Source organism: Carcharhinus amblyrhynchos, chromosome 16 (assembly GCF_965287045.1).
Source record: "Carcharhinus amblyrhynchos chromosome 16, sCarAmb.v2.hapA, whole genome shotgun sequence".
Taxonomy (NCBI): Eukaryota; Metazoa; Chordata; class Chondrichthyes; order Carcharhiniformes; family Carcharhinidae; genus Carcharhinus; species Carcharhinus amblyrhynchos.
Window position 1 is genome coordinate 55,651,510 of NC_137339.1, and position 14,047 is coordinate 55,665,556.

At 45.3% G+C, this 14,047-nt stretch overlaps 1 protein-coding gene across 1 annotated transcript; it reads left to right on the top strand.

The window, feature by feature from the left end:
• Positions 1-2,539: 2,539 nt before the first annotated feature.
• On the top strand, positions 2,540-13,249 carry LOC145353738 (E3 ubiquitin-protein ligase RNF182-like). Its single transcript, XM_080204509.1, has 2 exons — positions 2,540-2,669; positions 11,856-13,249. The coding sequence occupies exon 2, from the start codon at positions 12,029-12,031 to the stop codon at positions 12,758-12,760; it is 732 nt and encodes a 243-aa protein (XP_080060635.1). The 5' UTR covers positions 2,540-2,669; positions 11,856-12,028; the 3' UTR covers positions 12,761-13,249.
• Positions 13,250-14,047: the final 798 nt, after the last annotated feature.

Below are 14,047 nucleotides of genomic sequence, written 5' to 3' on the forward strand. Positions count from 1 at the left end.
AGACTCACCGGTCGGTAATTTCCCGGGCTATCTCTGTTCCCTTTCTTAAAAATAGGAACTACATCCGCAATCCTCCAATCCTCTGGAACCTCTCCCGTCTCCATTGACGACGCAAAGATCATCGCCAGGGGCTCTGCAATCTCTTCCCTCGCCTCCCACAGTATCCTGGGGTACATCCCATCTGGTCCCGGCGACTTATCTACCTTGATAGAATTCAAAAGTTCCAACACATCCTCCTCCTTAATATTCACGTACTCAATCCTTTCCATCTGCTGCAAATCCATAACAAAATCTCCCAGATCGGCTTCCACCGTGAATACTGAGGCGAAGTACTCGTTAAGCACCTCCGCCATTTCTTCTGGTTCCACACAAACCATTCCCCCCTCACCTTTTATCGGTCCTATCCCTTCTCTTCTTATCCTTTTACCTTTCACATATTTATAGAAGGCCTTGGGATTCTCCTTAATCTTACTCGCCAAGGTCTTCTCATGACCCCTTCTGGCTCTCCTAATTTCCCTTTTAAGTTCCCTCCTACAGTCCTTATACTCCTCAAGATCTTTAACATCTCCTAATTCCCTGAACCTCTTGTACACCTTCCTTTTCTTCCTGACTAGGTTCAACACATCCTTTGTGCACCACGGTTCCCTCGACCCACCAAAACCCCCTCGTCTCATCGGAACGTTGTCATTCAGAGCTCCAGACACACATTCCTTGAATATCTGCCACCTTCCTTCGGTACTTTTCCCTAAGAACGCCTCCTTCCAGTTTATTTGTCCGAGTAACTTCCTGACTTCTTCGTATCTCCCCTTACCCCAGACAAACACCTTCCTAGCCTGCCTGATCCTATCTCGTTCCAACGCAATTGCCAGCAGGATTTTCTGTTCCCGTTACAGTGAACAGCAATTTGACTGAGCACCAAATTCTCCACTCTCATTTGCAGCAGCAGCGGGACTTGAACAGCCAGGAAAATTCCAGCCTATAAGTTTGAGTTCCACATGCACTCAGGGGATTTGCCTTGCCTCTTCCCCTATTTCATTCGCTTAGAAGTAATTCCCAAGGTGGTATATGTACTGCTTCCAGTCCTCCATGGAAAGTGAAATGGATCAATCCACCCAAAGAGGGGCATCTTGGTAACTCTTTTCTCAACTTCACACAATCTCAGTGTAAACTGGATTCTCACAGTCTGAGGATTGTTTATTTTTACCTTCATCACCAAACGTAAAGATGCTCGTTCACCAGTTTAGGGAAAACTTATTTACAGTTTAAAACAAAAAAGACACTCCCAGCCTCGTGGCTGCAATCAACTCCCAAGATGACTGAGTATAGAAACTCGTGCATACCAGGGTGATCCCCTCACCCTCTCTATATCTCTTCAGGCCACAGGAGTCAAATTAGGCCAATCAGCCCATTCAGTCTGCTCCGCCATTCAATCGTGGCTGATGTGTTTCCCCAACCCTATTCTCTCTGTCTCAGTCTGTCTCTTTCTTTCTCTCTCTGCCCAACTCTCTCTCTGTCACACCACTTTTTCTCTCACTCTCTCTCTGTCTCTCTCTCTCGGTCTCTCTCTTTCTCTCACCCTCTGTCACTCTCTCGCTCCCTTTGTCACTCTCTCTGTCACTCTCTCCCCCCCACCCTCTCTCTCTCTCTCTCTCTTTCTTTCTCCCTGTTACTCTCTCTCACTTTCTCAGTCACTCTTTCTCTCTCTTCCCCTGTCACTGTCTCTCCCTTTCTCTCTGTCTCACTCTTCTCTTTCCTTCTCTCTTCCTCCATCTGCCGGTCTCTCTGTCTCTTTCTCTTTCCCTCTTTCTGTCACTCTCTTTCTCTCTCCCTCTGTCACTCTCTCTCTCCCTGTCATTCTCTCTCCCTCTGTCACTTACTTTCCCTCTTTCTGTCACTCTCTCTCTCCGTCATTCTCTCTCCCTGTTACTCTCTCTCTCTGTCATTCTCTCTCTCCCTGTTACTCTCTCTCTCTGTCATTCTCTCTCTCCCTGTTACTCTCTCTCTCCCTGTCACTCTCTCTCTCTGTCACTTCTCTCTCTCTCTGTCACTCTCTCTCTCCCTGTCACTTCTGTCTCTGTCACTTCTCTCTCTCTGTCACTCTCTCCCTGCCACTCTCTCTCCCTGCCACTCTCTCTCCCTGCCACTCTCTCTCCCTGTCACTCTCTCTCCCTGTCACTCTCTCTCCCTCTCTGTGACTCTCTCTCTCCCTGTCACTCTCTCTCTCTGTCACTTCTCTCTCTCTCTGTCACTCTCTCTCCCTGCCACTCTCTCTCTCTGTCACTCTCTCTCTCCCTGTCACTCTCCCTCCCTCTGTGACTCTCTCTCTCCCTGTCACTCTCTCCCTCTCTGTGACTCTCTCTCTCCCTCTGTCACTCTCTCTCGCCCTGATTCTGCAGTATGTGCTGATGAATTTATCCTCTCCCCTGTATTTGGTTCTCACTGTGTGCGCTTTCTGGCTATAAACCCAGACACCGACTTCTCGATTCAGAGTGACTGGAGAAGCGGCAGTGAGTCACTGGCAGGAGGGTCCAGTCTAGAAGCAGACATGGAGAGGTCAGCAATCGTGTGAAACGCCTTCTTTCTGTTCGCTCTTGGACCCAGCCCGACCCTGAGAGATGCACCAAGCAGTCACGTCTCTCCTTCTCGGCACCGTCCTCAACCGCTATCAGGTAAACATAGTGACTTTGGGCCTGTCTCCAATCTTAACTCTATGTTTTCACTGTCTCTGTAAGCCTTAGTGAGGATCTCAAACCAGATTCAAGCAGCAGAGAGTCGGGAATGAATGTTGCAGCAAAGACATTATTAGCAGCTGAGTAATATTGCTGCTGTAAGAGAAATCACAAAGAGCAGCATCGCCTAATACTGAGAACATTCCTGAGGGAAAGAACCACCAAAGTGGAAAGCGGGGGGGGTGGGGTGGGGTAGGAAAGAAGACAAAGAGAGGGAGCCGGAGGCAGACAGAAAAAAAATGCAGACCGACACAGAGTTATACAGAAAGAGAAAGAAGGGGGAATGTAGAGGAAACCAGAGATAAACAAGAGAGAGGGAGAGAAATGGAAAGAGAAAGAGGCAGCTAGAGAAAAGCAACATGGAGAAAGGGAGGGAGGCAGAGACTGGGAGACGAGAGAGAGAGAGAGCAAGGCGGAGAGACGGAGGAGAAAGAAAGAAGATGGATTTGAAGAGGACTGGACGGGGATAAACATAATTTCCATTGATAAATTACCTGTAAAATTTCAATCGGCACATCACAGGGGTCATTTATCCAATACAATTGACAGTGAATCACATGTCCCTTATTAAAAAAATGGCCAAAGCCTTGGTTAAAGGGGACGGTTTTAAGGAGCATGTTAAAGGGGTGAGTGAAGTGGGAGCGGTTTAGAGAGGAATTTCCAGAGCTCGGGGTCCCAGGCAGCTGAGGAGCTCAGACACTAGTGGAGGAGCAGTTCGGGGGATATAGAAGGGGCCAGCATTCAAGGAGCGCAAAGATCTGGGTGCATGGTGGGACTGGAGGAGGCAGTGGGAATGGGTGGGGGGTAGAATTGGGATGGTGGGATTGGAAAGCAAGGATGAGGTATTTGAAAATCGAGCTGTAATTTTACTGGGATGCAGTGTAGGTCAGCAAACACAGGGAGGACAGGGGACTGGGACTCGCTGTCAGTTAACACATGGATAGCTGAGCTCTGGATGACTTTGAATTTACAGAATGAGGGAGAGTAGCCAGGAATGTTTTGGAATCACCAAAAGTGAAGGCGAATAAAGCCGTGGATACGAGTTTCTGCAGCATCTGAGTCACCAGTGCTGCTGAGGTGTAAAAACGCAGTCGTAATTAAATAGAGGGAATGTTTGGAAGCTCGGCTTTGAGCCAAGATAATGCCAAATTTGAGAAGAGTTTGGTTGGAGCTCAGAGAGGTGGAGTCGGTGGTTAGAGAATGGAGCAGGGCCTGAAACAATTACTTCAGTCTTCTCGACATTTAATTGGAGGAGATTTCTGCTCATCCAGTATTGGATATGGGATAGGCAATTGATAATTTATAGACAGTGTGGGAGTGGAGAGAGCTGGTGGTGAGGAAGAGCTTGGGAGTTGTCAGGTTATTGATTAGTGCAATGAAATTACACTAATTCAGGGATTGAGTTTAGGAGTCGGGAGATAATGCTGCAACTTTATAAGACCCTTGTCAGACCCCACTTGGAGTACTGTGCACAGTTCTGGTCGCCTCATTACAAGAAGGATGTGGAAGCTATTGAAAGGGTGCAGAGGAGATTTACAAGGATGTTGCCTGGATTGGGTGGCATGACTTATGAGGATAGGTTGAGGGAGCTAGGTCTTTTCTCCCTGGAGAGATGAAGGATGAGAGGTGACTTGACAGAGGTGTATAAGATGTTGAGAGGTATAGATAGCCTCTGGAATCCACCCTATTTCCCAGGGCTGAAATGACCACTACGAGAGGACTCCGGTTTAAGGTGCTGGGGAGTAGGTGCAGAGGAGATGTCAGCGGTAAGGTTTTCACTCAGAGGGTGGTGAGTGAGTGGAATCAGCTGCCGTCGGTGGTGGTAGAGGTGAACTTGTTGGCTTCTTTTAAGAGACTTCTGGATGAGTGCATGGGATTTAATGGGATTGAGGGTTATAGCTAGGCCTGGTAGGTAGGGATATGATCGGCGCAACTTGTGGGCCAAAGGGCCTGTTTGTGTTGTAGTGTTCTATGTTCTACTGTGAAAATCCCCTAGTCGCCACACTCTGGCACCTGTTCAGGTGCTCTGAGGGAAAAGTTAACAAACCGGAAATCGAACCCGGGTCCCTGGCTCTGTGAGGCAGCAGTACTAACCATTGTGTCACCATGTCGCCCTGTGTTCATGTAAAAACTAACACTGCCCTTTGGGATGATGTCACCAAGAGGCAGCATGTGGTGAGAAATAGGAGAGGGACAAGGACTGATTCTTGGGAGAAACTAGAGGTAACAGTGTAGGATCAGGAAGAGAAGCCATTGCCAGTGATTCTCTGACTAGGGTTAGATAGATTCGAATGGAACCAGGGGAGAGCAGTCCCACCCAGCCAGACACTATTGGAGGAGGATGGTTGGTGAACTGTGTCAAAGGCTGCAGACTGGTGGAGAAGGACGAGGGAGGAGAGTTTATCTATTCACAGTCATACAAGATCTCATTTGTGACTTTGGTAACAGCCTTTCCAGGACTGTTACCAAAGGTGGTAGGGCAGAATCCTGTTTCAATCCAATATCCCCATTTCCAAAAGTTATGTTCTAAAGTATATGGACCATGAACTAGATATTTGCAGCAACGCTAACTAAGTTTATTTCACATGATTTCCTTTTTATAAGCTATATTGACTGTGCCTGATTGTATTATGATTTTCTAAATATCTTGCTATCACCTTCTTAATAATGAATTCTGGCATTTTTCCAAAGACAGATTCAGACTAACTGGTCAACAGGTTCCTACGTTCTGTATCCCTCCTTTCTTGAACAGAGGTGGAACAGATGCAGTTTCCAATCCACAGAGAATATTCTAGGAAAGTTGGGAATCAATTTGGGAAGTGGGACTTTGGGGAGGACTGGAATGTTGGAGAGGAACAGGACGTTGGAGAGAGGACAGAGTTTACAAAAACAGAGGCCTGGGGTTTGTTTTTGAGAAGGGGGTGATGATGGTAATGGTAGAGGTGAAGGGAAGTGTACCTAAGGAAAGAGAACTGAGTATGAGCTAACATGGGAAGCAAAAGGGGAGGAAGACATATCTGGCAATGGTTGGTTAAATAAGTGAACATGGATTCTGGAAGTTCCCTGATATTTGAAGGCAAGATATTTAGAAAATCATAATGCAATCAGGCAGAGTCAATATAACTTATGAAAAGCAAATCATGTGAAATATCTTGTTCATGGTCCATGTGTTTTAGAATGTAGATCATAGAACATTACAGTGCAGCACAGGCCCTTCAGCCCTCAAAGTTGCACTGACCCGTGAAACCAATCTAAAGCCCATCTAACCTACACTATTCCAATATCATCCATATGTTTATCCAATGGCCATTTAAATGCCCTTAATGTTGGCAAGTCCACTACTGTTGCAGGCAGAGTATTCCACACTCTTACTACTCTGTGAGTAAAGAACCTACCTCTGACATCTGTCCTATATCTGTCACCCCTCAATTTAAAGCTATGTCTCCTTGTGCTAGCCATCTCTCACTGTCCACCATATTTAATCCTCTGATCATCTTACATGCCTATTAAGTCACCTCTTAACCTTCTCTTTAATGAAAACAGCCTCAAGTCCCTCAGCCTTTCCTCATACGACCTTCCCACCATACCAGGCAACATCCTGGTAAATCCCCTCCGCACCCTTTCCAATACCTCCACATCCTTCTTATAATGCAGCAACCAGACTGTACACAATACTTCAAGTGCAGCCACACCAAAGTTTTGTACAGCTGCAACATGACCTCATGGCTCCAAAACTTAATTCCTCTACCAATAAAAGCTAACACACCGAACGCCTTCTTAACAACCCTATCAACTCAGGTGCCAACTTTCAGGGATCTATGCACATGGACACCGAGATCTCTCTGCTCATCTACACTACCAAGTATCTTACCATTAGCCCAGTACTTGTTTTCCCGTTACTCCTTCCAACGTGAATCACTTCACACTTTCCACATTAAACTCCATTTGCCACCTCTCAGCCCAGCTTGACAGCTTATCTATGTCCCTCTGTAACCTGCAATATCCACCCTCACTGTCCACAACTCCTCCAACTTTAGTGTCATCCGCAAATTTACTAACCCATTCTTCTACACCCTCATCCAGGTCATTTATAAAAATGACAAACAGCAGCTGCCCCAAAACAGATCTTTGCGGTATACTACTAGTAACCGAACTCCAGGATGAACATTTCCCATAACCACCATCCTCTGACTTCTTACAGCTAGACAATTCCTGATCCAAACCGCTAAATCACCCTCAATCCCATGCCTCCTTATCTTCTGCAATAGCTTATCTTGGGAAACTCTATTAAACGCTTTACTGAAATCCATACACAACATATCAACTGCTCTACCCTCATCCACCTTCTCAAAGAATTCAACAAGGTTTGTGAGGCACGACCTACCCTTCACAAAACCGTGTTGACTATCCCTAATCAAATTATTCTTTCTAGATGTTTATAAATCCTACCTCTTATAATCCTTTCCAATACTTTGTCCACAACAGAAGTAAGGCTGACTGGTCCCAGGGTTACCAGGGTTGTCTCTACTCCCCTTCTTGAACAAGGGGACATTTGCTATCCTCCAGTCTTCTGGCACTATTCCTGTAGACAATGACATCCTGAAGATCAAAGCCAAAGGCTCAGCAATCTAGATTGCTAGCATCCCAGAGAATCCTAGGATAAATCCCATTCGGCCCAGGGGACTTATCTATTTTCATACTTTCCAGAATGCTAACACCTCCTCCTTCTGAGCCTTAATCCCGTCTAGTCTAATAGCCTGTATCTCAGTATTCTCCTCAACAACATTGTCTTTTTCCTGTGTGAATACTGACAAAAAATATTAATTTAGTGCCTCTCCTATCTCTTTGGACTCCACGCACAAGTTCCCACTCCTGTCCTTGAATGGCCCTAACCTTACCCTAATCATTCTTTTATTCCTGATATACCTATAGAAAGCTTTAGGGTCCCCCTTGATCCTACCTACCAAAGACTTCTCATGTCCCCTCCTGGCTGTTCTTAGCTCTCTCTTTAGGTCCCTCTTGGCTAACTTGTACCTCTCAAGTGCCCTAACTGAGCCTTCACATCTCATTTGACATAAGTCTCCTTCCTCTTCACAAGAGATTCAATTTCTTTAGTAAACCTCCGTTCCCTCGCTCGACCACTTCCTCCCTGCCTGACAGGTACGTACATATCAAGGACAGGCTCCACATTTCAGTTGTGCCCATCCCCTGCAGTTTCCTTCCACGTCCTATGCATCCTAAATCTCGCCTAATGGCATCATAATTTCCTTTCCCCCAGCTATAACTCTTGCCCTGCGATATATACCTATCCCTTTCCATTGCTAAAGTAAACATAACTGAATTGTGGTCACTATCACCGAAGTGTTCACCTACCTCCAAAGCTAACACCTAGTCTGGTTCATTACCTAGTGCCAGATTCAATGTGGCCTCACCTCTTGTTACAAATACACAAGGCATTAGAACACAGAACATTACAGCACAGTACAGGCCCCCCGGGGCTCGATGTTGCGCCCACCTGTGAAACAAATCTAAAGCCCATCTAACCTACACTATTTGAATATCATCCATATGCTTATCCAATAACCCTTTAAATGCCCTTAATGTTGACAAGTCCACTACATTGCTAAGACTATGCACAGGATTTTCATCTGCGTACTGAGAGATATATTGCGCTGGAAGCAGTTCAGAGAAGGTTCACTTGGCTGATTTCTGGGATGAAGGAAATGTTGAGCAGTTTGGCCCTATACCCACTGGAGTTTAGAAGATTGAGAGATGGTCTTATGGAAACATGTAAGATTCTAAGGGGATCCCAACAGGGTAGACACTGAGGGGATGGTTCCCCCTTATGGAGAATCCTCAAAGAGGCATAGTTTCTGAATAAGGGGTCTCCCATTTAATATGGAGATGACGAGGAATTTCTTCTCTCAGATGGTCATTATCCTCCCCCCAGAGAGAAACGTAGAAAAACAGAAACTAGGAGCAGGAGTAGGCCACTCAGCTCATGAAGCCTGCTCTGCCATTCAAAATGATAGAGAATTCCACAGATTCATCACTCTCTCAGTGAAGAAGTTTCTGCTCATCTGAGTCCTAAATTGCCTACCCCATATCCTGACAATGCGACCCCAGCCAGAGGAAATATCCCTGCATCCAGACTGTCCAGCCTTGTCAGAATTTTATACATTTCAATTAGATCCCCTCTCATTCTTCTAAACTCAATCTCCCCTCATACAACAATCCTGCCTTGTGAAACTTTGCTACAACCCTTCTGTGACAAGTATATCCTTTCATAGGTAAAGTGACCAAAAACTGAATACATTACTCTGTGTGTGGTCTCATCAAGACCTTGTACAGCTGCAGCAAGATAACCGTGCTCCTGTGCTCATCTTTTATTGCAATGAAGGTCAACTTACTCTTTGCTTGCTTTCAGTGACTGATGTACAAGGACACTCAGGTCCCTTTGTACATCAACACTTTCAAATCTATATCTATTTAAATAATGCTCTGTCATTCTGTTTCTCTGTCTGAAGTGGATAACTTCACATTTATCCACATTATACTGCATCTACCATGTTTTTACCCACTCATTTAATTTGTCTAAATCAGCTTGAAGCCTCTTAACATTCTTCTCATCACTCACATTCCCACCAAGTTTTGTGACACCAGCAAACTTGGAACTGTTCCAACCTGCTGAGACTGTTCTAGAACCTACAGAATTTTATTAGATGTCAACCAACGTGTCCACTATTTCCATGGCCACTTCCTTTAGATCTCTGGGATATAGATTATCAGGCCCTGGGGATTTATTGACTTTCAGTCCCATTAATTTCTCCAGTTCCTTTTTTAGTAATATCAATTTCCTTCAAATTGACTCTACACTATTTTCCCCTGAATCTGGTTTCCAATGGGGGTATCTTACGCATACACACGGGGCAAGGTAGGTGTAGGGAAATGTTTTGTTAAGAGGCGGCGCGGGCTCATTGGGCCGAAGGGCCTGTTTCCCGTGCTGGGTTGTTCTTTGTTCAATTCCTTGCTAGACCCCACATTCCCTAGCATTTCTGGGAAGACAGAAACACTTGCTAATGCTCTGCCATTTTCTTGTTCACTATTATAAATTATTCTGTTTTGGATTGTTAAGAACCTACATTTGTCTTCACTAATTTTTTTTATACTTACAGAGCTTTTGCAGTCTACTGTTATATTACTTGTAAGTTTATTAACATTCTCTATTTTCCCTTCTTAACCAATCACCTGGTCCTCCCTTTGACGAATTCTGAACTGCTCCCAATCCTTGGGCTTGCTACATTTTCTAGCAACTTTGTATGGCTCTCTTTGAATCTAATCTTTCATTTATTCTGTTAACCATGATTGGGCTGCTTTCTTGTGTTTTTGTAGCAGAAAGGAACACATAACTGTTGCAATGCATATAATTGTTCCTTAAGTTGTGGGTGGCATGGTGGCACAATAGTTAGCACTGCTGCCTCACAGTGCCAGGGAGCTGGGTTTGATTGCTGGCTTGGGTCACTGTCTGTGTGGAGTTTGCACATTTTCCCTGTGTCTGCATGTGTTTTCTCCGGGTGCTCCGGTTTCTTCCCACAGTCCAAATCTGTGTGGGTTAGGTGGATTGGCCATGGTAAATTGCACCTTGGTGTTCGGGGGACAGGTACAGCATGGGGTTAGGTACAGAATAAAGCTAACTCTAAATTGTCCCCATCAAAAGCTCTGAGGACAGATAGAGCACCAGTCAGATATAGAGTAAAGCTTCCTCTACACTATCATCATCAAACATTTCCAGGACAGGTGCAGCGCAGAGTTAGATATAGAGTAAATCTCCCTCCACACTGTGCTCATCAAACACTCCCAAGACAGGTACAGCACAGGGTTAGATACAGAGTAAAGCTCACTCTATATAAAAAAACTCTATGGAAAGCTAGCACGAGGGGGCATGGCTTTAAATTAAGGGGGGGTAGCTACAGGACGGATGTCAGGGGTAGGTTCTTTACCCAGCGGGTGGTGAGGGATTGGAATGCCCTGCCTGCTGCAGTTGTAAATGCGTCTAGTTTGGGGGCGTTTAAGAGATCTCTGGATAGGTTTATGGACGAAAAGGGATTGGTATAGGCTAGTGGGTCATTGTTTTTGTAACTGGTCGGCGCAACATCGTGGGCCGAAGGGCCTGTTCTGCGCTGTAATGTTCTATGTTCTATGTTCTATACTGTCCCCATCAAACACTCAGAACAGCTAGAGCACTGGGTTAGATATAGAGTAAATCTCCCTCCACACTGTCGCCATCAAACACTCCCAGGACAGGTACAGCACGGTGTTAGATATAGAGTAAAGTTCCCTTGACACTGTCCCCATCAAACACTCCCAGGACAGGTACAGCACAGTGTAAGATGTAGAGTAAAGCTCCCTTGACACTGTCCCCATCAGACACTCCCAGGACAGGTACAGCATGGTGTTAGATATAAAGTTCCCTTGACACTGTCCCCATCAAACACTCCCAGGACAGGTACAGCACGGTGTAAGATATAGAGTAAAGCTCCCTTGACACTGTCTCCATCAAACACTCCCAGGACAGGTACAGCATGGTGTTAGATATAGGGTAAAGCTCCCTCTACACTGTCCCCGTCAAACATTCCCAGGACAGATACAGCACGGTGGTGCATACAGACTAAAGCTCTCAACACTGTCCCCATCAAACAATGCTGGCATTGCCACATCATGACTCCCATCAAACACTCCCAGGACAGGTACAGCACAGGGTTAGATATAGAATAAAGCTGTCTCTATACTGTAAAGCTGCCTATTCGGTACATCATGATTTACACCAGCCTGGTGTTACTCATTAAGTACTTGAGGTGATGGAGAATCATAAATGTTTATGGATGGATGAACTCAATAACCTGCATTTACACTCATTTTTGTGGTATTTCTTGAACTACTGATGGATATTAACAGCTTAGCAATGATGAGAAGTTGGCTGGGTTCTGGTTTGGAAAGGACTGCTTTATCTTATAATCATTAATTAGCCACACGTGACCAAGCCTGGCCTGTCAAGGCTGGGTCAGTGAGGATAGGCATGTAACCATGGAAATTATGGCATTAACCAGTTCCTCTGTTTTTTTGCAGGAGGATTGTTTGTTTCGGGGTGTGTCCAATGAGGGGCTGAATGGTAACTGGGCTGTAATAACTTTATAGCTCCGTTTCTTGTGGATTGAACAACTCCCGGAGAGTGAGGACACAGCCGGGAATTTCTGTTTGGAGTTAGTGTGACAGAGCTGGGCACTTCTGTTCAGGTCAATATGAGCCAGGAGGAATGTCAGACAGAGAGCACCCTCCCTCACCCCGAGGCTTTGAGTGAGTTGGAGTGTAGGATCTGCTATAACTGTTATGATCTACACAGCAGAAAGCCCAAGGTGTTAAGTTGCCATCACTGTGTTTGTGCAAAGTGTCTCCAGAGCCTGAGATCCTCCTCGGCCCACAGTATCAGCTGCCCATTCTGCAGACAGGAGACGATGGTAGTGAAGGAAAAGGTGTGCCGACTGCAGGATGACCCTCACATCATGGCAATCCTCAGAGAGCCAGACAAGGCCAAGAACTGGTCAACGTCCGAGCTGATGTTGTTACCTGCCAATCTTACAACCCTGAGTGAGATGACCAGCAACTCCTCAAACTGCCTGCTCATCACCGTAACGGATCCTCAGAGAGAACCAACTCAAGCCAACACCACCAACACATTGCCAATCATCAGCTACAGGCCATCCAGCATGGACTCCCTGGCATCCGTATCCTGCCAGCAGCTGGCAGGCACATGCCGGCCCTGTCTCTGGAAGGGATTTCCTCACTTTCTCACTTGGACTTTGGGATTGTTTTATTTCAGCTCGGTTCCCCTTGGTATTTACCTGCTGGTGATTCAGAATGTTACGCTCGGGATAATCTTTATCAGCCTTGTCCCTTTCAGTCTGCTGCTATGTGTCATCTATGGGTTCTGTCAATGTGTGTTCCATGAAACTTTGCATTGTTTGACCAGATGACAACAAAGACTGGGCAGTGTTTACAACAGAGATGAGGTGTGGGCTACCAATATTATAAGAGTATGGAATCATGTATAAATGTGCAGGGCTACCGAACATTGCAACCTTGTTGTTTAATTCATTATATGTATTTTCATTTGGGTCTGGGATTAATATGAATGTCTCCAGCCGGCAAGACAGCTTGTAGAGAAAAGGGCAGTTTACCATGAGGAAAGCCTAAGAATGAGGCCAGGTTGAGCTATGGGCTTTATTCTCATGTTATTTTGGTGAAAAGTGGGACAGGATATAAACAGTCAAGTTACTAACAGTATCATAATTCACACCTTGGACTGTCACCAGTTATATTGCAAACAAATGACAGAACACATCCACAATGTTTGTCCTGAGTTTCCCTGCGGAGAGTAGGGTCAAACTGGTAAGAACAAGACACAAGAAGCAGAAAGGGACAAAGCATGATTGTTCTTGGAGTTAGTTCATTACTGGAAACCAATGGATAGATATAAAAATAAAACCTTTCAGATAAAATCTCCAAGTCGAGCCCAATCAATAACAGATCAATGTTAACACTTTTGCTTTTATCAATTTCAAATATGCAAAAAATCCTGGAGAAAATATCAAAAATATTTATTATCGTTTCAGTTCGTGCAGACCAGAGCACCAATCATGGCCTCGGTGTTCAGGATTCAGATCCAGGGGTTCTGAGCAGATTTTGCTGCTTCAGGTTCTGGGATCAGTGTTGACAGTTTCCAATATTGTAAACAGGACAGCACTGCTGAAAAACTCAGACATAGTGTAACATTTATTCATAGCACAGGCTCAGATAATAAAACACCATCACAACACAGACCCGCCAGACAATGATACACTCTCACAACACAGACCCAGATAATAAAACACCATCACAACACAGACCCAGACAGTGATACGCTCTCGCAACACAGACCCAGATAATAAAACACCATCACAACACAGACCCAGACAATGATACACTCTCGCAACACAGACCCAGATAATAAAACACCATCACAACACAGACCCAGACAGTGATACGCTCTCACAACACAGACCCAGATAATAAAACACCATCACAACACAGACCCAGACAATGATACACTCTCACAACACAGACCCAGATAATAAAACACCATCACAACACAGACCCAGACAGTGATACACTCTCACAACACAGACCCAGATAATAAAACACCATCACAACACAGACCCGCCAGACAATGGTACACTCTCACAACACAGACCCACATAATAAAACACCATCACAACACAGAC

Coding starts and splice junctions, on each gene's coding strand:
- LOC145353738 (XM_080204509.1), top strand. CDS start 12,029: ATGAGCCAGGAGGAATGTCAGACAGAGAGCACCCTCCCTCACCCCGAG.